The 23,930-nt window shown below is 35.9% G+C and overlaps 3 protein-coding genes and 2 long non-coding RNA genes across 10 annotated transcripts in view; 1 reads left to right on the forward strand and 4 right to left on the reverse strand.

Moving 5' to 3' along the window:
* Positions 1–2,612: 2,612 nt before the first annotated feature.
* mespab (mesoderm posterior ab) lies at positions 2,613–4,492 on the forward strand. Its single transcript, XM_082160240.1, has 2 exons — positions 2,613–4,170; positions 4,291–4,492. The coding sequence occupies exons 1-2, from the start codon at positions 3,496–3,498 to the stop codon at positions 4,342–4,344; spliced, it is 729 nt and encodes a 242-aa protein (XP_082016366.1). The 5' UTR covers positions 2,613–3,495; the 3' UTR covers positions 4,345–4,492.
* Positions 4,359–23,930, reverse strand: part of LOC309490891 (major histocompatibility complex class I-related gene protein-like) — a 39,900-nt gene continuing 20,328 nt past the window's right edge. For 3 of the 6 annotated variants that reach the window (XM_082160220.1, XM_082160218.1, XM_082160221.1), the window contains 4 exons: positions 6,011–6,289; positions 5,808–5,924; positions 5,347–5,379; positions 4,359–5,154 (listed from right to left, as the gene is read on the reverse strand). In XM_082160220.1, coding sequence (XP_082016346.1) covers positions 5,072–5,154; positions 5,347–5,379; positions 5,808–5,924; positions 6,011–6,289 — 512 coding nt within the window. In that variant the 3' untranslated portion in view covers positions 4,359–5,071. Of the gene's footprint in view, positions 5,155–5,346; positions 5,380–5,807; positions 5,925–6,010; positions 6,290–6,575; positions 6,843–6,969; positions 7,292–7,369; positions 7,635–15,506; positions 15,566–16,731; positions 16,765–23,930 lie in introns of those variants that run through there. The other 3 variants (XM_082160222.1, XM_082160219.1, XM_082160225.1) reach the window with 3 other exon arrangements.
* LOC309490912 lies at positions 15,572–16,620 on the reverse strand. The gene is made up of 3 exons (XR_014202876.1): positions 16,305–16,620; positions 16,002–16,184; positions 15,572–15,699 (listed from the first exon to the last, which is right to left on the reverse strand). It is a non-coding gene; the product is annotated as an uncharacterized lncRNA (long non-coding RNA).
* Positions 17,977–19,695, reverse strand: LOC309490898 (IgG receptor FcRn large subunit p51-like). Its single transcript, XM_082160242.1, has 4 exons — positions 18,567–19,695; positions 18,373–18,486; positions 18,189–18,209; positions 17,977–18,054 (listed from the first exon to the last, which is right to left on the reverse strand). The coding sequence occupies exons 1-4, from the start codon at positions 18,883–18,885 to the stop codon at positions 18,038–18,040; spliced, it is 471 nt and encodes a 156-aa protein (XP_082016368.1). The 5' UTR covers positions 18,886–19,695; the 3' UTR covers positions 17,977–18,037.
* LOC309490903 lies at positions 20,415–21,917 on the reverse strand. The gene is made up of 3 exons (XR_014202866.1): positions 21,806–21,917; positions 21,025–21,280; positions 20,415–20,781 (listed from the first exon to the last, which is right to left on the reverse strand). It is a non-coding gene; the product is annotated as an uncharacterized lncRNA (long non-coding RNA).

The raw sequence follows: 23,930 nt of genomic DNA on the forward strand, positions 1-23,930 counted from the left end.
ATCCTTTTTTACATTATTATTTTACACACACACACAAAAAATACCCTTTGAGGCCCTCTGGTGGTCTAACGGACTAAATGAGACAGATAGAAGTTTCTTAAAGGGATAGTTCATCCAAAAATGTAAATTCTGTCATTATTTACTCACCCTCAAGTTGTTCTAAACCTGTATGAGTTTCTTTGTTCTATTGATGAACATAAAATAAGATATTTTGAAGAATGCTGGTAATTAGAAAAAAATTATTGGCTGGTAATTCTAGTCCCCACTGACTTTAAGGTTTTTTTTCATACTATGGAAGTCAAAGGGGAACAGCAAATGTTCTGGTTAACAATATTCTTCAAAATATCTTCTTTTATGTGAAGATATTTTTGTTCTCCATCAGAACAAAGAAACTCATACAGGTTTAGAACAACTTGACAGAATTGTAAATTATGGTAAAGATTGGTAAAGATTGGTAAATGATGACAGAATTAAAAAATGTGGGTGAACGATCCCTTTAATTGGAACATCTTTCTCTCCAAGCATACTAAAATAGGTATATACCTTTATATTTGGCCAGGTCAAATAATTAGCATATATATTTAAAAATATTTGAATATTCTAATCATCAAATGCTTATTTTGCTTTCATCTCAAAATTTATTTAGTTTTTTAAAGCAAATGTAGTTTTAAATGTGCTAAATAAATGTCTAATTTCTCATTTACATAATTAAATTGCATTAATATATTTTGAATCGAGATATCAACCATTAAAAAACTCAAATCAGTCAGAAACTTAAATACAGCTTGTATCTTGCATATTATATGTAATTATTCTTTAGTATATTATAATAATAAAATTATATCATATATAACATTTATTTTGATATCATTAATATTTTATACTTTACATTTTCAGATTACATTTTTCCCTGTAGCTAAATTCTATTTAATACTATTTAAACTCTACTACACAAATAAAACAAAATAAATAACATGGTATTCCCAAAGTCTTTCCAGCTCATTACACAAAAGCCTCACCGTCAGCTAAGTACTAATCAGGCCTGTGCAAATACAAGCTCTTTCTTAATGAACTACAGGTCAACAAAAAACAGCATCTCGCACCTCTAAGTCTGGAGTGGATGATCCCGGCTTCAAAAGCCTGAACTTCATGCATCCTTATCTTCATAATCCTCTAATGCGAGAGGGGTCGGGCCGCTGCATGCGTTTCAGGACCGTCCCGAGGTGCGAGATACTGAGTAATTAGAACTAGGCCTCTGCTTTAGATACCCTTGACCCTGTGACTGATATGCTAATGTGCAACTCAATACACAGTTTACAGAGCACTGGGAGGAAAGGATTTAGACAATTTAGTTGTTTACCTCAAATCAACATTTAACCGAGGATAAGAAAAACACTTCACATTGATGTGCTAATCGACCTTTGATGCTTTTTGAAAAACTAAGACACTTTGAAAAGGGAGAAGTCAACTCATTTACAGGGAGGTCTGAGACTTTAAATCAACATTTCGGTGAATTAACGGTGAACAGTGACATTTTTAATGAGTTGAGCGCACAATTTGTGTTTTTTGATGTTTGCGTTTGCTATTTAGGTTCGCGTTGTGTGAGTTTGCTATGTTTTTTAATCTAGTAGACCGTGTTAAATGCAGAAACCATGACCACTATGTCAGATGAACATTTGAAATCCCTTTTAACCTCATGTTCAGAATTTAGAACTTTCTCATTTTTTAATGTCATCAGAAGTGTTACATAAGTCATTTCTTCTGATCTTGTCTCAGATCAGTGTGTTGTCTGGGAACAGTCCAAATCTAATTATATGAGGTCAGCACGGGGCAGGAAGGAGCAAAAAGTGACACGTTGTGGTCTGGGAACCATTTCCTCAGAGCTACTCACACTGACGCTGTAATCCACAAGCCCAGGCCTGAGGAAGAGCTCACCTTACACCTCAGAGAAGAAAACAACAACTGCATATACAACTAGCAATATTTCATCTGGCTTCTAATCGAAAAGCAGATGCGTCATAAACAGCCATTTTGCACTAGTTGCTTTTTAATTATATTGTCATTTGATAAAATAAAATAAAATAAAAATAAATCATATTTATGTATTGTATAATTCAGGGTAACATTTATTATTTTCTATATAATGTATTTTACATTTTTATACTGAGTTTAACACTCAGTTACTTACTTTAACACTTACTTAACTGAGTTAAGTAAAACTGTGTTTTAAAAATCAACCATTTCAAATATGCCCTGATTTTTGTGTGTGTGTGTTTTTTTTATCTTCTTGAGTTCCCATGAGGTCATAAAAGGTAAAAGACAGTTGTCTAAACAAAAACCTGTGAACAACTGACAGATTACAGGCTACACACTTCACAAAAACACAAAAAAAGAATGAATGCATAAATAAATGTGGTCATGGTAAAACCATGAAAAAAAATACTCTAAAAAATACTGGGTTATTTCAAGTCATGTTTGGGTCAAATATGGACAGGTTTTTAAAAAGTTAATTTAAAGGGGTTTGTCCATATATGACCCTAATATGGGTTTAAACATTTTTTTAGAGTTTACATTATGGGGACCAAATTTCCCCATAGTAATACCAGTATTTTATTTTTTTTACCTTGTAGGGATACTGTTTTTTTGGTCCCCATGAGGAAAACAGCTTATAAATCATACTAAATTTAGTTTTTTATGTAAAAATGCAGAAAGTTGTGTGTGTGTGGTTCAGGTATTCCCTACATTATGGGGACACAATGTCTAAAGATGGCAATATTTGAAACATTTCTTCGTCACCGTGAAGAAAACAGCTTATCAATCGTATTAAATTGTGTTTTTTGACTAAGTTTTCTGTGTTTAGGGGTTAGGAGACAGAATATACAGTTTGTACAGTATTAAAATCATTATGTCCATGGAAAGTCCACATGAAATATGAAAACCCAACGTGTGTGTGTGTGTGTGTGTGTGTGTAAATATTAAGCGCAAAAAAGAATTAAATAAATGAAACAATAAAATACGACAAGACCTGCCTAACTTCTAGTAAACATGGTGCAACATGGAACATAAGATTGAATGGCATTGTTTTGTTTGCCTATAGCTTTGCATTGCTGATTAAAACTACAAACAATAGTTAAAAAAGGAACTTATAAATGTATTGCTTTTTTAATGATGTGACATGTAGTACTGAACTTAAATGTATAAAAAATAAATGAAAAAAACTCATTAATTGTGAATGTATCTTGAACTTGTCCTGCACCGATGAATGTTATTTGACCACCTCCCACCTGTGCTTGAAGTGATGTGAGTTTTCCCAGAGACCCCCTGCCCCTGGTGTGACGTCTCTCCGCCGCTTTGAAATTCTTAAGCGCCTTGTGGAGGTGCAACATCACACCTCTTCATCCTGGATATATTGGGCTTCTGCCTCCAGCTCTTTAGCATTCACTCAGGTACCAGAGAACGAGAAGGAAACATCTCCTCTGCTGAAAGATCACAACCATGGAGTTTAACTTCTCTCCGTATATGCTCCAGGGAGCCAAATTCCAGTTTGAATCACCTACCAGCGTTGATGCTGGGTACTTCAGTGCCTGTGGAAGTCTTTCTCCGAGCTCCTCCATTGATTCTGGATGTTTTTCTCCTCCTGCGAGCTGTTGGAGAGCTGGAAGACAACTGGAGGCTGCAGGGAAACCCAACATCGACTGCATACCAGCTAAAAAACCCAGAATAATTCTTCCTGCTGAGGGAAAGAGACGTTCCAGGTCCAAAAACCCTGGAACGAAGCGTCAGACGGCCAGCGAAAGAGAGAAGCTCAGGATGAGGGATCTGACCAAAGCTCTCCATCATGTCCGAAACTACCTACCTCCTTCTGTGGCTCCTCCTGGACAAACCTTGACCAAGATTGAGACCCTTCGCCTCACTATTAGCTACATCTCGTACCTTTCTGCTCAGCTGGAACAGTCTGAGACCTCCAATCATGAAACATCACCAAGATGCTTCTCACAAGATACTTCAGAAAGGCTTCAGACTGAAGCCTGGTGTCTGGATGGGCCAGAGGAACACGTGCAAGACAACGTCCAGAACTGTCCAACATTCACAGCCTTCAGTGATTCAACACAACACATGGAAAACAACTTTCCTTCTACTTCACACTTCAGAGATGCACAATCCTATACGGTAAGGAGGCTTTTCTTTACACTGATACTGAATGTTTATTTAATAATGACTAAGAGTTTTATTTGTTTGTTGCACAGTGATTTAATTGTGTTCTGAATCCCCTTTTTCTTCTTTTAACAGTTTCCCTGCACAACAACACATGATGCTACATACAGCCATCAGTTTTATCAATGAAGAACACAGAGAGGATATGCCAAAAACAAGACTTTATTTGTTTGTTGCATTAATTATTTGTAATTATTTATCAGATAACATATTTTTCTATTGATTACATTTGTATATATTGCTTATTTATTGTCTTTCAATTAAATGCTTTAAAATATATGATAAAATTGCATTTTCTTTGTTTTTTCCTCATACATTTTTGAAAACACAATTAAAACGCTGCTATAATAAAATAATTTTAGTGAGCACAAATACAAAAAAAAATGACTTAATTAAATAATAACCTTGGGAACAGCTGGTTAAAATTCACTGCAAAAAGAAACAATGAATTAATTGGCTACTACACTGGAAAAAAGGTGTATAGGATTTACTTTGAAACCATTTCTATTCAGAAATTTCTAGTAAATTTAACCAATAATACAAAGAAACAGCAAATAACACACTGAATTAATCATTAAACTGAAGTATTTTCTTGTAAAATGTATAACATTAATCTTTTTACAGTGTATGGTGAAATACTTTTGGGATTTTAATGAATGGCATAAATGTCTAAAATTATTTTCTTTACAGAAGCAATGAGATGCAGGCAATGCTATGATCACCTGTATAAAATGTTAAAAAATATTTGTTTGTCATCACAAGATTATATATGTACTGAATTATTACTGTTACTATTTTTACTTTTTACAATAATCCAATCATCTTAATTTTACAATAAAATAGGTTCTTAGTTCATTCATTTACTTAATGCTTCACTCATCTGTGTAACTCCCTCTTCTGCTTCATGTGTTGATTTTGTGTCAATGCTTTCTTCAGATTCTGAAAATGAAATCAAATTTTGATTAGTCAACAGAATGTGTGAATGAAAACTAATACATTATTAAATTATAAAATAAATATAATATTTATAGCATCCAGTAATCAACTGTGATTGTAAACAATACATTTTACTCTTTACAGCACTCTGATGTGATAATAATACAAAAATAATATTTAAAACAAATTACTCACTCGAAGCAGAGGAATAATCACCTTTAGATGATGCTAGAACATGAAACAAAGTTAAAAAGCATTAATACAAATTCCTTGAGGATATATCTAGGGCTGCGTCTGAAATCGCATACTCTCTTGAGTTTGTATACTTATTTTGAACAAAGCAACTTTGCAACCATTAAAAAAGTATGTTCTATATATGAATGTAGTATGAATGTAATCTGGATCATGTGACCTGTCAGCGTCAGTTGAGTTGTTACACTGCACGCCATTCTCAAATTCTCTACTGTGGCCTCATGGGATAGTAAAGTGTCCATTATATGTGCACTTCAGAATCTTGCCGGGAGTAAGAGGTCATCCAGGTACTTTTTGCCTACTCTTTTATTTTGCACTGTTTTTCGCCACTACTGTATAGTAAGGAAATATGCGACTTCGGATGCAGTCTAGGTATTTTTCATTCCTTCCAGAGTAGATCCTACCTGCTCGTCTCCTCTTGTATTTATATATGACGGCTCCGGTCCCAAACACCAACAGCAGAGCTAAAACTATCAGCACTGAGGGAATCACTGATTTAAATGGTTCTCCAGGATCAAATTCTAAAAACAAACACATTAAAAAGGACACAAACAAATGACAAACACTACTGGGAGATTTTCTTATTTTCTCAAAACCAATTAGTTACCTAAAGTGACATCCAGTTTGTTGTCCAGACTGAGGTGTGTAACAGAGCAGCTGTATTTGTGTTTGTCTGCACTGATCTCCAGACTCTTCCTCATCTGGTACGTCCCGTCACCATTGGGCAGCAGATCTCCTCCAGTGATCTCATGATCAGATACAGGCTGTCCATCTCTGAACAGGGTCAGGTTGATGTGACGAGGGTAAAATCCTGTTGCCAAACAACTCACACGAAACCCTCCAGAATCTGAGTTTGCTTTCTTGATCAGTCTGACTCGCGGTTTCACTGTGGAAAACATGAATCATGAATATGGGAATACACTCTTTTATGATGCAGTTTTTAGCATTCAGTAGACCTACAATTATGGCACTTAAAAAAAAAAAATTAATCTGCAGCACTTTCTACATTTTCTCAACTCGTAGATAATGTTGATTAACATTTTGTGAAGATTAAGCATCTGTTCACTCATAGAAAAAGAAACAAGAGAGACTTGTAATTGTAAAAAATGTAATTGCTTTTATGGGCTGGCAGTAAATATACAGTAAATGCAGGGGAGAAAACAGTGAAATACCTTTCCTCTTCCCTTGAGTTCCTCTCTTTTTAAGGTAACTCCTGAGATCCGTTGTGCAGCGTGGATAATATATATTTACATAGTGCAATTTGTATATCTCCAGAAGTAGTGCTGATAGTTTTTCTATGCTTTGATGTGTGAACATGTCATCAAAAAAACGCATTTCGTCTGTAGTGGAGCCATTAAAAGCAATCTTAGTGATCAGTTGCCCGGGTTTGTCATTGTCCAACATTTCACACAGACTCAGTATCTGAAAAACTACAGGACCTGTTTAGATCGAGAAGGATATCAGATATCAAAACACACTCCAGCATCTTATTTCATGACTCACTGACCTCATGACTCCCAAGATCAGTGCTTTAAAAGATTATGATATTTGTCTCAATGAACTTACCTGCTGTTTTGTTAAGCAATTTTCCTGCAAGTCTATCCAAAATAAAAGGACGCAATCTTTTCTTTATGCAATGACTTATGTGATCAACTTCCTCATCTTCATTTGTTGTATTTCCTCTTGGAACATAGTTGTCCGTCTCTGAATCAAAGTTTCCAACTGTAATGTCATCCAACATATATAAAACATTAAATGCAGGAAATGGTGTCTCTCCTTCAATGTAAGTTGTCAGCACCGACAAGGAGTGAGAACCTGTGAGAAAGGGTATATAAAAAATAATTTTCTTTTCAGAATCTGAGTCAAAGGCAGTATGTTGAGAATGATCCTACAACAAAAACAAAGAAATAGCCTAAGATTGTGTAAATGTGTAAAATAAAAGGGTTGAAATTCTATGAAATCCTACCTGTAAAAACAGCCGATGGAAATGACAGCACACAGAGGAAAACTAATAATTTCATGTTGTTTCGTTAACACCCTTTAAAACCGGATGTGTCGTCGACGACACAGCCAACCAAGCTGTATTCATGTCACTGTAACTCTTCAACCGTTTGCACAATCAAAATAATTCAAATAGTTCCTGAAAGTAGACATCATGTGCTTATTACGGTAATGTCATGCTTTCCGTCTGCAAATGACAGCAGCGCGGAATGAAAGGATTTGAACAGAGAGATACGGTGACGCGCGGCAGGTTAGAGTGTTTTGGATTGCATAAAATAATAAAAGAAACGAACAAATACATGGCGAAAGAAGTGTTAGACAGCAGAAGAGGGGATTGGGATGATTTTTAATGAAATTTGGGAGGCGGATGGCCATTACTCTTTCACGTATCTAAGCATTTAGTGCGTTCATGTGTATGTGTGCGTGCCTATGAATGCGTGCGTGTATGAAAAAAAGTGTCCTAAATGAAAACTGTGCAACCCAATGTCACAAAAAAGACTTGTATATATGTATTATAGTTCATTTTTCAACTTTAAAGTGTTAGTTTCTTTCGTTCATGATTTTGTCTGTTTTTTCCTAAATAAAAATCAGTAAATTATTCTCTTTTTTTTTTATCTATTTTTATCTATTTACAAACTCACCACACACAATAATGGTAAATATCTGTAATTTGTTGAAAGCTTATCTTTTTTTCTGAAAAAGATGACACCTTGCACATGAAGATAGCACATTGTTTTAGAATTTTACAATCAAAAAATTAAATTATGTGAAAAACACCTATTTTAGCTTCATGTTCTAACCTATGGTTCTAACATGTCTTTCTCTATAGAGCTGGTAAGTCCCGCCCATCCGTAAAACCCCAAGTGGACCTCTAGGTTGAAAAATCGTCAATGCAAGTGAATGTGAGAAAATAATTCTTTTCTGGTCCCGTTTGAATTGTGCCATGAATGTGAACATATGTTGTCTGTGAATTTTTTATATAATTTTTCATGTTACGAGTTTGACAGTATATTGTATGATTCTTTGGCTAGCAGTAGCAGTTGTGGAAAAGACATAACGAGAAAGACTACATGTGGCCTATGTGACGTCACACATTTTCCCTCCACTTGTCAAATCACGGTGCTAATGCTGCGATAATCTATGGAGACAGATCGAGATGCCTGTGTGTTTTGTACCCGCTGTTCTTTCTTCAGATTCCCGTCTGATGTAAAAACTAGGAATTGCTGGATAAAACGGATCAGGGCTGCGTTTCCCAAAAGCATCGTAAGCCTAAGTTGATCGTAAAAACGATCGTACGACTGATCTTAATATTACGGTCTGTTTCCCAAAAGCATCGTAGCTTAAGTAGCACTTGAAAATCTTCGTAGATCTACGAGTGCTCTGGAGTAATCGTACATCACCAAGTTCATCGTAAGAAGACAGATTTATGAGGACACCTGCAGGACAACCGGCAGATTACACCTTTAACTTTATTCAAATGCAATGTGATTATAATATAAGGTTTGATTGTACTTTATTGTTCTTTTTTTGTTGTTGGTTAAATTAATGTATAAATTAAATAATTAAAAAGGTCAGAAAACAAAACAAAAAATAGAAATAATTGAATCTAATAATTTTAATCAAAATTAGGCCTAAATGAATGAACAAAAAATAAATAAAAGAAATCCTTTTAATCTGTTAAAAATTACATCTTTGTTTCACTCTATCTCCTCTAAAAGGACATTAATTTCATCTTTTTGAAAGGAATCTTTTTTTATTTATTTTTTTTAGCTATTTTGTCAGTGCCTCCGCCTGTAGGTGCTTTATATAGACTTGTCTTGATTGCTAATCCACAACAGATGACAATTATTAGGTTAAACGTTCCATATAAGGTTATGTTTCAGCACTTCACGAATGGACAGCGACTCTTAAGTAGCACGTAGAGCGCATTCTCGCGCGTTCATGTTAAGTGCATTTTTGGGAAACGCTCGTGGAATTGCTGCGAGCGTTCGTAACCTTGCACGTAGAAAGCGCTCTTAAGAGCTAAGATACATCGTTATCGGGAAACCCGGCCCAGGTATGTGAATCTAGCAAAGTTGACTTACCCGCTACTCTGCTAGAAGCTCCTGAAATATTAGCAGGTTAGCCTAGCACTAGCACAATAAAAAAGGTGCTGCTTGAATTATTATAATTTCAATAAAACCCCTCAACCAAGTCCTCCTGGGAACAATGAGATATGCACAGTATGATCAAACAGGGCTGCGTTTCCCAAAAGCATCGTAAGCCTAAGTTGATCGTAAAAACGATCGTACGACTGATCTTAATATTATGGTCTGTTTCCCAAAGGCATCGTAGCTTAAGTAGCACTTGAAAATCTTCGTAGATCTACGAGTGCTCTGGAGTAACCGTACATCCCCAAGTGCATCGTAAGAAGACAGATTTATGAGGACACCTGCAGGACAACCGGCAGATTACACCTTTAACTTTATTCAAATGCAATGTGATTATAATATAAGGTTTTGATTGTACTTTATTGTACTCTTTATTACTCTTTTTTGTTGTTGGTTAAATTAATGTATAAATTAAATAATTAAAAAGGTCAGAAAACAAAACAAAAAAAATATAAATAATTTAATCTAATAATTTTAATCAAAATTAAATGAATGAACAAAAAATAAATAAAAGAGATCCTTTAAATCTGTTAAAAATTACATCTTTGTTTCGCTCTATCTCCTCTAAAAGGACATTCATTTCATCTTTTTTGAAAGGTATCTTTTCTTCTTCTTTTTTTTCAGCCATTTTGTCAGTGCCTCCGCCTGTAGGTGCTTTATATAGACTTGTCTTGATTGCTTATCCACAACAGATGACAATTATTAGGTTAAACGTTCAGAATACGATTCCATATAAGGTTATATTTCAGCACTTCGCGAATGGACAGCGACTCTTAAGTAGCACGTAGAGCGCGTTCTCGCGCGTTCATGTTAAGTGCATTTTTGGGAAACGCTCGTGGAATTGCTGCGAGCGTTCGTAACCTTGCACGTAGAAAGCGCTCTTAAGAGCTAAGATACATCGTTATCGGGAAACCCGGCCCAGTGCAGTAATTCACAAAATTCAAAAAGGTTTTAATACGTGGACAATGCCGACCATCTCCCCACTTGCGTAGTTGAACCCCTCCACATGCCCAGACTTGAAGTGGTTTTCACCACGCTCAATGATTTTGTCCTCTCCCTGAAAGAAGGCGGTGAAGTGCACCAAAGAAACAGCCATGTATAGCGGGATCCGTGTGCTAGTGGTGGTGACGTATATCAAACGCGGCGAAAGCAGCGAAGAGTTGTAGTCCACAAAGTGCTCTCACACAAAGTCTAACCGTATCAAACTTCTACCCGCTAAATTGTAGCATTCTTCACACGAAAAATTATATTAAAAATTCACAGACAACATATGTTCACATTCATGGCAAAATTGGGGATCGGATACACCGCTCTACAGTAATTTGAAAGTGATTTCAGTACCAGTTTTGGCCACAATCTTACATACGGCTCCTTTAAAGAATAGCAATGTACAATGGTGGTAAATCACAATTTTATTTAAATCTCAGATATATACTTTTAGCACAGAGGGATAATTGTGGAAGAAGCATTAAAGTAACTGAGAAAATACACAGTCATTTTTAATAGCAAAGTGTAAAACATCAAATAATCTTAAGATAAATAGTTGCTTTATGAATACTCCACTCTTCAGCGATTTAACAAATACAGTGATTCATTTTACAAGAAGCGAGTCATCTCATGGAGGCAGACATGTTGAGATATGAGTCAAATATTACTCGTTTTACATCCATAAATCTCCTTTTTACTGTATACTGTCACAATTCGTCTGTTTTGGTTTTGTTTACTAAGGTGCCGTTTACACACTGTTTTCAACTAAAAAAAGAAAACTTTTTATGCGTTTTGGCGGTTCATTTACATGACAATGGCGTTTCGGGGCCTGAAAACAAAAACTTTTGTAAACAGTTTTCAAAGTGAAAGTTTTTGAAACCGATACCGTAATCGTCTCTGTGTAAACTACAAAAATGTGAATTTGAGAAAACAGTGACAGCATGTGCATATGTATTACATGTTCAGTCTATAGACGAGTAGTTTCTTTACAAAGTGACATCGCCATCTACTGGCCTGGCAGCATTATACAACATTTTTGGTCATTTTGGTGGATCTGTGTGAACGGGATTGTTTTGCAACATTGTCATACAGTATGTACACGAAAAAAGCGAAGGAAAAACGTTTGCGTTTTTAGTACATTGTTGTCGTGTAAACGTACCCTGAGTCTTTTAGTATGTTTCTCTTTGTTTCCTGTTTCCTTTGTTCCTATGTTTCTGCTTTTCATTAGTTATCTTGGTTATTCCTTATGTTATAATTAGAGCACACCTGTTTGCATTTGAGTTTGTCACCTTGTGTATTTAAGTCCCACAGTTTCTTCAGTTCATTGTCCGGTATTGTTTGTGCCTAGCACTCTGTTTCGTTGTGTTGTCTCATTTTGGAACACCTGCTTATGTGTTATTCAATAAAACCACATTGCAATTGGATCTCCTACGTTTCTCGTCATCATCCTTGTGGAATAAAACATGACAGATACTTTTGTCCATTATATAAAAATTGAAAAGCACATGTCTGCAATGGCATCAGTAACTGAACACTATTGCATGATGCTGTATTTAAGACACTATCCCCCGGTTTCACAGACAAGGCTTAAGCTTAGTCCCAGACTAATATGCATGTTTGAGCTGTTTCAAATGAAAGCAACATATATCTTAAAATATGTCAGTGCATTGTTTTGTTTCAAGATACACACCTAATGTTTTTTCTAAGGCATATTTATAGAAACTACTCAAATGTCCTCATTTAACTTAGCCCTAATCCTGGCTTAATAAGCCCTGTCTGTGAAACCAAACCTAGGTGTCTGTTCTTTTTAGCAGAGAAGTAAGACACAGAAATGCGATCATAAGAGTTCCCCTTTAAACTAAGTTTCACGGTTTAAAAGCATGAACTTTTTATATTTTTTAATTACAATAATAAAATGTATGACATCAAAGGATAATATACACAGCACCTGTAACATCAACAATTAAATGAATAAAACTGGTGGTGAGTGTACTAATGGTTTGTAGTAATTATGTACATTACTACTACACTCTAAAAACTGCTGGGTTAAAAAATAACCCAACCTTAACCACACCGCTGGGTCACTATTGGACAGAACACGCGCTGGGTTGGTTTGACCCAAGTGCTGGGTTTTACCATTTAACCCATATTTCTGGGTCATTCATTTGACTCAACCAGTGGGTGAAATTAGCCCTCTTGCTGGGTTATTTTTTGTTGCATTGCCTTAATAAAATTAGAACCATTAACAAATATTTGTTATATTATGAATGTAAAATAATTATTATCTCTGTAATACAATAAACCAGAGAGGCCACTGTATGATTTCAATCTCATTTTTTATTTTATACATTTCTTTAATACTTTTCTTTATCAAATACAAATGTTAATCAATGTCAAAGGTCTGACATGTCCCCCTCATTTCATCCCTGAGGCACAGAATGTGCAGCAATTCACCGGTCATCTCATTTTGTAAATATTCAACCATGTTGATCCTCACCTGTTGATTACACAAGTCAAGTCATCTTTATTTATATAGCGCTTTTTACAATACAGATTGTATCAAAGCAGCTTCACAGTGATACTGTAACATGAATATAATACAACAAAGTTTGTTTCTAGAAGAAAATTGCGTCATCGTCCACCTTAAGGCAAATCAATAATATTGTTGAATATTAAATGTCCCCAACTAAGCAAGCCAAAAGCCAAGGCAACAGTGGCAAGGAACCAAAACTCCATCAGTGACAGAATGGAGGAAAAAACCTTGGGAGAACCCAGTCTCAGTCGCTCAGTTCTCCTCTGGCCAACGAGCGAACAGTGTGTGATTATGATCCAGGCAGCGTTACAGGTCAGAGGTCAGATTGGATCAGAACATTCAGAATATTTATCCAGTTCCATCTGGTTGGAAGTCGGAGTCATCACACCGGTATGGAGACGAATTTGTTGAGGATCAGTCGTGTCGATGAGGCCTTCACAGGGCTGATGAGGCTGGCCCTTCAGGGATGCGTCATGGATGGGTCCAGGCGCAGGTCCACCTTCTGATCTGGATACGGCCTGGATCCGGCTGACTTCAGTAAACTTTAGAATGAACAGAAAGACATACATTAGCATAGAGGCCATTTTTCTTATTAAATAATGAGTACATCAGGTGTTATAGGAAAGTGTCCCCGGTTCCGGCTGGCCTATGCAGCCTAATAATCATTTAACTGATTTGAATAATAGAAATGTATAATGTTCTATATGAATGCCAGGTAAAAGAGATGCGTTTTTCTAGATTTAAACTGACAGAGTGTGTCTGCTTCCCGGACAATCACTTAGAGTTTTGCTATAAAACTGACATGCAAGTTAAGCTTTTTTTGTGGAAGTATCAATTTATTATTGAATATGCAATTAAAATTATTGCAAACATTACCAAATGACCAAATGTGAAAAACAAACAAAATGTGTAGTATTTGCAAACTGAATTATAGTAATAGTAATAAAAGAGTAATTTGGACAAATATTATCAACATTAAGGCATTAAAATAAAACATTATTATTAAAAGTAAAATATTACTGTAATGTTGATATAGTGTCTTTAACATTAAAACTCACAAACCCACAAAGCTGCTTAATCTCCTGACTGGCAGCGCTGATGATCGCCTCGTTTAGATGTTAACTTGCACACAATAAAATGAAAGATGACATGCATGGTGGTAGGGTAGGCTATCATGTAAGTTTACAATTTTCTAAGTTTTAAATATTGGCGATCATTCGTTCAACTACGGGTATACTTTTCTTCTCAAAACTGGCGCCTGTCCATTTATTTCTCCTTTCCTCAGTCGATGTTTATAAAGATTGAAAGTCATACATTTACTTTAAAAAAAAGGCTACATCAAGCTCTTGAAAGCCTTTTTTTTTGGCAGAAACGGTGGTTCGAGACATTACAGAAGACACACGCAGACTGTGCTGGAACTTACCTCAGTCACTTCTTCAGACGAGTATTTCTAAAACTACGCCAGCAGACTTTTCACTCACAACTCACTAGCTAGCCTAACGTAGCCTATATAGAGACTCATTTCCCGCTGATTTTACGTGCGAGCCCTGTGAGGGAAACTGCGCGTAGGGATTTCATACAAAACGCTTTTCTCACTTTTAAATATGCAACGTCCACAATGAATAGGCCTACGATTATTACATGATGAATTTAGAATTTAAATTTTCAAAAAGGCTGCTGATATAGCTGGTTTAATTTCAACTAAGGATTTAACGATGCAGCATGTTGTCAAAAATTCTAACCGGCTAGCTGTGGCTAATTAATGTTTCACAGAATAAATACGTTACCCCTCACACTTCCATATCAAAGACTGTATGTTGAACAGTGAAATTAGCTTGCTGCTACCACCACAACTTATTAAAAATATAGGTAAACATTCATATTAACTTACCATAAAACACTGCCTGCTCCGAGTCGAGTGGTGTGCTCCTCGAGTCAGAAGTGAAGAAGAATCCAGAAAGTTCCGCAAAGAATGAAAAAGGTAACCAGTTGCTGGGTTAAAATAACCCAACCAGCGATTCATTTGTGAATGACCCCCTTACAACTCATTTGACCCAGCATACGCAACCCAATAATGTGTTTACAGTACCCCAAACAACCCAACTTTTTGACCCAGCACAATCAACCCAACAATTTGTTTACAGAAACAACCCAGCATTTTTTTGAGTGTAATTATGTACATATACTTTTCTACAACTTTGCATTTTAGGTCAACAAATCAAAAGATTGACAATGACCACAGACATATTGACATTAGACTTCATGCAAACAGTAAATTATAGTGAGGATTATGTAGGCTTAGTCACAAGAACGTACTGATTAGAATATGCTAAATTAGTGGGAAAAGAGAGAATATGATTTCTTGAAAAAAAGAAACCCTTATGACACTTTGCCAGAAAATATTTTGTCGGCTGTTTAAAAGAAGTTTCTCCTAGTGTTGATTTGTCTCATGACATTGACAAAGTCTGATGTGTCACACATTCTTCAGATGCTAAAAAAGGAAATTAAATGTTTAAAGGGACAATGTATAGTTTTTTAGGTATTTTATTATCTAAAATCAATATTTTTATTCATAAATATGTCCTCAATGGTGTACAAATACCTCTGCCAATGATCTGACTAATCCTCATAAACGAAGAATTTATTATCTTTATATACATGGGACGGGTAGGTCCACGGAGGCTTCCATGTAGTTCCGCCATCTTGAAAAACTATAATAGCAGAGAGGGACAAAAAGTACTAGGCCAACGCGTTTCCACAACGCGTTTTCGTTCAGAGCCAGCCAGTCACGGGACTGAAACCAGGCGCTTGTCACTGCCCCGGCAAGTTTAAAAGGCTGCACTGCACGGTTATTTATAATGGAGGACCATACATATGCTGAGTCATAGGATAAGGAGTCCTCGTCGTCGAAAAAGTCCAAAATAGACCGTAAAAACGAAACGTGACCGGAGTTTACAAAAAACAAGGGTTAATGTCGGGATAGCTTTATCAAGGTGGAAAGAGCTAATGCAGGAGAAAGCTTTCAAACGAGACGCTGAAGTTGCCTGCTTTCTTCTCGACAGGTAAGTCAATGTTACGGTCTTAATTTCAAGCTTTTTTTTTTTTCATTGCTTGGTTGTGTACTTTATTATAGACAGTAGAACATTTATAGTTAAAAGTTAAACAGGCTCTTTGATGAATAGCAGCTTTTGAGTAAAGTAGAGAAGGCGCTGATGATGATATCAATGCACGTACTTCAAAAAATATAACGAATAAAGAAGGCAGCACTACTAATTACCATAGTTCATGTTTTTCACAGTCAGTAATTCATACTGTAACATTCTTTTTTTCGTTGTATCAAGTTGCAGTTTGTTTTAAATAACAAACCTGTTCACCCGAAGGAAAATTCGATTAAGTAGAAGACATCCTGTCATAGCTTTTTGGTACATAACGGCTACCGTAGATGCAACACGCATTTGAAAACGGGAGGCGCTGGAGAGCACAATTCATTTGAATGCAAAAATACAATTTCACCACTAGATGGGAGAAATTCCTACACATTGTCCCTTTTAATGAGTGTACAATGAATAAAAAAAACATAAACTTACTGTAATTAATTTCATTTTATGCAGTACTGTATATTTAAAAAATATATAACTTATTAGCTAAACTACTTACCAGAAGCAGTTGAATATCCACTTTTAATGGAATCTAAAACCCTAAAAAAGACTGGTTGATTGACTTTTCAGTACTTAGCCTACAGTATTTTTAAGTATACTTTATGTAATAAGTATAGTAATATCAATGTAGTAGTAGTAAAGTTGTAATTTCCTTGATATTATACAACAGTAAACTACAAATCCATTAACATATTTACTGACATATCGCTTGTGACTTAATGATATAAATATTATAATTAAACTTTATTTGGAGTACTTCTTTATTGCACAATGCACATTTATTAATATTGAGCCAAAAATGTGTTTTAATATCACTATTAGTAAGGATCATATGATCTCTGTATGATATTAGTCTTAAATGCAAGATTTTTAAAGTGTACCTAAAGTATACTTGCAATAGTTTCACATTAGCACAATCAGATATACTTAAGTGTATCTTTAGTTGAACTTCAGCACTATTTCTGGATAACTAAAGTACACTAAGTACAAAATTAGTTGTTCCAATTTAGCAGACTTTAAGTATACCAATTTAGTATACTAAAATAACAATTGCAGGGTAATTATATTAAGTACATACTGTAAATATGTAAATGTATTTGTAGTATACTTAGCATAAAATAAATATATTTAAAATACATTTATTTTTCACTAGGGTAGTCACATAAACAAATTAGTGGGAAAATCAAAATATATGAAGGTTACTTTAAACATTGAAATAGTGTGAAAATATTACTGTTGCATAAATTAATAATTAGAAAAATTGTGGGAAAAGAACAAACATCTAAACATTTATTGTGTGTTTTGATGAACAAAAATTGTGTAACATATTGTACATTATAACTTTAAAATAGTATCTTACTTGCAAGACTTAGCTTTATTTAGAAGAGCTATTTAAAAGAAAAGTAATCTGGATGAACAATCACATATTGACTGAAGTTAGCACAAAAATGAGCCACAAAATATAAAGTAATGTAAAATGAGAAAATAAAATAGACATTAAAGACATTAACAGTTTTAAACATGGAGTATTAAACAGTAGCTAATTCTACACACTACATAATAAATGTAAGAGCATTTTAACAACATTTCAGTAATTACAAAGATCCAATTTGGCATATTTTCACATTGTGTAAAATAAATTCTCACAAAACACACACACACACACACACACACACACACACACACACACACACACACACACACACACACACACACACACACACACACACACACACACACACACACACACACACCAAGGATGTTATATCTTTCTTAAGCCAATCATGTTATTTTACCTATAACCCTTATGAATCTGCTGTTGCTGAAAAGGAAGTTCAGATAGTTAGGAAATAATATTTTCAATCAAAATGACAGTTGATGTAATGTTAATGTAAATTCAAATTAAAGTATGACCGGGGGTCATTACATGAAAAATGAACACATGACAATACTCACTAGAAGCAGAGGAGTAGTCACCTTTAGAGGAAGCAACAACAAAACACAGGAAATTAAGAAACGGACATTAATCATTAAAAAAAAATATTAACCACATTATTATTTACAAAATGATCTTTATATGTCATCTCATTTAGGAACTATCCCTTATCGTCTTGTTTTAGGGTTTAATTTCTTGTATTACCTGAAAGCCGTTTTCTCCATAAAATGATCACAGCCACTGTCAATAACACCAACCCCGGTATCCAAACCACAAGCACAGAAGGAGGCACTGACTCAAACGTTTGCCCTGGATACTCTGAAATATGACAAATAAGGTCACAAAGACATTAATTTATCAGATATATTATGTGCACTAGTCTCATGTGCACTTATTACCCAAATCAATGTCCAGTTTGTTGTCCAGACTGAGGTGTGTAACAGAGCAGCTGTATTTGTGTTTGTCTGCACTGATCTCCAGACTCTTCCTCATCTGGTACGTCCCGTCACCATTGGGCAGCAGATCTCCTCCAGTGATCTCATGATCAGATACAGGCTGTCCATCTCTGAACAGGGTCAGGTTGATGTGACGAATCCTGTTGCCAAACAACTCACACGAGACCCTCCAGAATCTGAGTTTGTTTTCAGGATGAGTCTGAGTCTGGGTTTCACTGTTGAAGAAAGTTGAAAAGAGGGATAAATGCACCCCTGGAAACATGATGCATGTCAGGGTTTGGAATGCAATAGTAAACTACATTAAAGTAAACTTCTGTAGAGGTACATGGAAGACAAAACCAAAAGTATTTTGGTTATTGACATTCACTGAGCAGTGTTGTTGTCTTGCCATCACCGCACCCTTCGACGACGAGACTCTCAAATCTCTGTTCTGGATTGGGGCCAACTGTCACCATCCCGTTGACCTCCCAGACACCTCTGGATTAAACTGGATGGAGGCCATTATCAGGTGTCTGTCCCCAATCCAGGACACAGCCAAACCCAGAGCCCAGCTCACCACCACCCTTGACCGCTGAGAGATCGCTTTAGCCCCCCACAGACGGAGAGTGACCGTCCACCGTGATGAATGAGCCAGAGCCCGAAGAGGAAGGGACTGCCCCGGAGCCAGAGCCCCAGAGTGAGTCTGACCAGCAATGACATCTGTTGCTAAGGGAGTTCTGGTGGATTTGGAAACTGAGGACTGGCTGATTGGTTGGGACACGGAGGTACTGCTTCCCACCCTGAATCATTTGCCCATCGACCTGTCGGCTCCACCTTGGTGCCTCCCTCCTTCGTCTTCACCAGATACCCTTTGTCTTGCGGCTCCACCGGGTTTCCCTTGACCCACCGGCGCACCCTTGGTCAGTCGTCACTCTGCTTCCGCCACGGACTTGCAGGCCATACTCTGCGCTCCTTTCACCCACTCCTACGGCTTCAGTGGGCTCCTCCTTCACTTCAGCGTCGTCTTTGTCCTCCGTCACACCGGCTCCGCCTCAGCCCGTGGGTAATCTGGCTCCGCCTCCGACACTCGTCACCACGGCATCGCCTCTCCAGTGCCAGCGATATCACTCGTTAACATCGGGACTTCGCCCGTGCCTGGGGGTCCCCTGACAATGGCTCCCTCTCCGTCGGTCGTCCCCCGGATGTCGCCTGCCAAGTTTCCATCCTGGCTCCTCCCTCGACTCTGCCGTGGGCTTTCATCCAGGCTGAGCTCTGGGACAACACCACCTGGCCACTTCACCCATCATTTCAACCTTGGCTGCTTCCTCTATCTGCTCCTCTCTGGTGTCTGCCGCCTGCCTTTACCAGCCCTTCGCCTACCCTTCTCACCAACCCTTCACCAACTCCTCGTCCTCCTCCAAAGCCACCACCCCCCTTTACTGTAACACAACATATAGGCCTAGTGTTATGAATGTAGCCTATATTTTATAAAAAATTATTAAAAAATAATTTGAAATATTTAATTATAAAAAGGGAGAAATGAAAGACCATGTAATTTCCTCATTAGCATTACAAAATGTACATTTATAATGAAGTTTTTGAAATATGCTTTGTGTGTGTGTGTGTGTGTGCGTGTGTGTGTGTGTTTTCCCCGATTTGCTCTTATCTTTATAAGTTAAACACTTATAGAAAAAAGTTTGAAACTTTTTTTAAACTTAATTTGAAATGCATGAGGAAAATGTGTGTAATGTATCACAAAACAAAACAACTGAAATGATTCTGTTTATATGTTATAGGCAGGGGTAGGTGATTTGATCCAGAAACATTTTGTTATGCTGAATGTATGTTAAATGTACAGTATATTATTATTTGCTCGTCAAAGAATGCTGATTAAAATGTGCTTTTGATTTACCTTTTCTATTGACTTGATTTCTTCTCATTTTAAGGTTAGCCTTCAGAGTTTCCATGCAAAGTGAGTAGTAAATTTGTTCATAATGATCTTGGAGAAATGTCTCAAAGGATTTGACTTTCTTGAACGAAGAACTGAAAATTGTCTTCTTATTAAGAAATCGCAGCTCAACTACAGTGGATCCTCCTGTAGCACCCTTGGCTGTGATATGTCTTGACTTCATGTTGTCCAAGAGCTCACAGTGAACCAGTGTTTGATGAACCTCAAGATCTGTGAGTGAGGAGGAAAGTGAGTCTTCACTTCACCAGACTGACTTTTTTCTCTTACAGTAAATTGATGTAATATATTAAAATGCTATAATATACAACCACTGAATCTGAATATATATGATTGTGTTGTGGTGGGGACATAACATTATCCTCTTGCAGAAAGTTAATCAATACTTTGAGACATTATTCATGAAACATATTTAACACATACTTTGCAACATGGATTGTAAAACACTCTTCTTACTGTTTGTATGATTATCAGATTGTAATTTCAGTCTATAGTCTATAAACTTGTACATATCTTCACTTATAAGCTTGTGATAATTTTCATTGAATGCATCATCTTCTTCTGTTGTATTTCCTCTCACAATGTAGAGGTTTGTCTCTGAATCCAAATGTCTATCCAATCATGATGTCATCCAACATAAATGTGATACTATATTCAGGAAAGAGTGACTGCCCTTTAATGTAAGTTGCAAGTAACTGTAACGAGTGAGAACCTGTGAGAAACAACAACCAAAACAGTCAATGGAACTGTATTATTCTGTATTTTGACCTGTAAATGAAGCATAATGTTCAATAGACTTTTAAAAATGTCGGTCTGGTGTCTTGCGTTTGTGTATACACTCTAAACAAAAATGGTGCTAAATAGCACTAAAAGTGGTTCATTGGCTTGTAATCATAGGGGAACCACTTTAAGTGCCATATAGCACCTACCTTTGTCAAATGGTGCTATGTAGAACCATAAGAGGTGCCATATAGCACCTTAACCACTGCAAAGAACCCCTGAAGAACCGCTGAAGAACCATTTTTTTTTAGTGTGTACTATATCAATGTGACTTGAGATTATGTCCATATATATTCAAAATACAACATGAAAGGATTATGATTGATTATAACATCCTTATATGAGAAAGTCTGAAATAGAGTCAGTTTTTGTGGTTATTTGTTTGACTACTAAACAACTTTATAAAAAATATAGAAGGCAATAATACATTTTATGCTGCAGTCATCTGAGAACTTACCCTTTGACTCAGCTGCTGGTAGTAAAAGCACAAAAAGCAGCAGAATTTTCTCCATATTGTTGCGAATGTGGCATATAGACCGATGTGTTCAAGAAACTAACTGAAAAATCAGGTTTGTGCATATCTTGTGATCTTGACATACATACTTCAGTTTTAGTTTTACACTTCCTTTCTGTGTAGCTGAAATGTTTTGTTCATTTGTATGACTAACTCATATCATTTAGTACGTTTGCATATGTATTACTTTTGGGCCATTTTGCAAACGCAACAAATGTTGTCAAACTTGGAGGTTCCCTTTATCTGTTTTAGTTTCAATCTTTATTCAGCAACAGGCAGTTTAAAGTAGAGCAACTTAAAGAATGTGAATAACACACGGTGGTAACAGTGGAAAAAAGATTGTAAAATCTCTGTGTTGACTTGTTTTGCTTGACAATGCTTGTTTGTCTGTCTGTCTGACTTTCTATTTGATGTTTATCTATGTATCAACAAGCCAAGTCAAGGATTGTTTTTGACATTCAGACTAAAAGTCCCAACTGCAAATACAATGACATTCATGAAAGTGAAGAAAAAAAAAAAATCTCCTTTGAAAATGATGTGAACCAATAGCAGGTAACCAGTGAAACTAACCACACCTCTAGTAAATGCCAGTCAAACAATGCTGGTATTATAATAGGTCATGCTGTTGCCTATAGTTAATAATAATTAGTATACCCTATAAACGGTTATGTGTTGTACATTTTTCACCTTGCCCATCAAGGATTCCACAGAACTTGTAACAACTAGGGGAGCGCGGGGCACAACCTAATGCGGGGCTAGTTGTAACACGCTTGTTTTAAATACTTCTGCACATGCTTGGATGACGAAACTTTGTGTATTTACTAGTTGCCATATCAACACTATATAGAATGATTTTTTTTTTTTTTTTTGGAAGATATCCATAGACATTTATTAAACCATAGCAAAAGTAAATTTCTTACTTAAGTTAATTTTTCATCTCTATTTTTTTGTGTTTATTTAAAATAAGACAAATCTGATATTATGTTAATCTCCAAGATGTTATTTAACAGTTGAGATAGTTATTTAATGCTTCGCTAACTAGCAGAAGACACTAGCAGGGTTTAAATCCCAGTTGTGCAGGCGGGGGCATGTTGTAACACTGTGTTACAATGTGCCCCTATTAGTACTGCTATTATATTCTATACTTTTATTAATTTTATTGGGAAAACGTGAGAAAAAGGTGAATAAAGACCGAGAGTGAATGTTCAGAAATGACTAATTATTTATTTGTTTTGAACTATGTTGTATAGCTGTGTTTTCATGTGTTCGTAGTCAAAACTCAAAAAATTGTTTATATTTAATTATTAAAAATTGCCATTATTTTATATGAAAAAGTTTTTTAATTGTATTTTATTTAGAAAATATTTTAGTTTGTTTTGTATATATTTTTTATTAGATCAGATAACATTTTAAGCTGTCATATGTTATGTTACAATGTGCCCCACACATGTTACAATGTACCCCACCTATGGGGCATGTTGTCACATTTCACTTCCATTCTTTCGGGGTATGTCAAGAAAAAAGTATATACTGTATTAATAAAACAAAACCACATAATTGTACTAGACATGTGGGACATTAATGTGGGAAAAAAATAAATACTCTGAACCATAAGTAGATTTACACAAACTGAGAAAGTCAAAAAGCGTTAGGTTGTGCCCCGCTCTCCCCTAATAAACATTCAGTGGGTATGATTATAAAAACATAATTAACTACACCTGTTTTGAAAGCAAATCCTATGAAATCATGCCTGTTACAACAGATATTTGGAACTGCAAACGAAACCCATACAGAAAAACAAATAAATATTGTTCTCAGACTATTGAAAACCCAACCATAAGGAAAATGTTGTTCACTAAATCAACATTGACATGAGTCGGGTAACAAAGTAAATTTTATTTCCTGGAAAATGATCAGTGAACATCTGAGTTATGTCAGATTACCAAATGAACTTTAAACACACAGGTCAAAACAAGATGTTGTCGCTTCAGTTGATCATTATGACTTCTTTGAACGTGAGAATATTTGAGGTGAGCTAAACTTTCTACCTGATGTGTCATTCAGTAGA

This window comes from Leuciscus leuciscus (genome assembly GCF_965113295.1).
Source record: "Leuciscus leuciscus genome assembly, chromosome: 25".
NCBI classification, from domain to species: domain Eukaryota; kingdom Metazoa; phylum Chordata; class Actinopteri; order Cypriniformes; family Leuciscidae; genus Leuciscus; species Leuciscus leuciscus.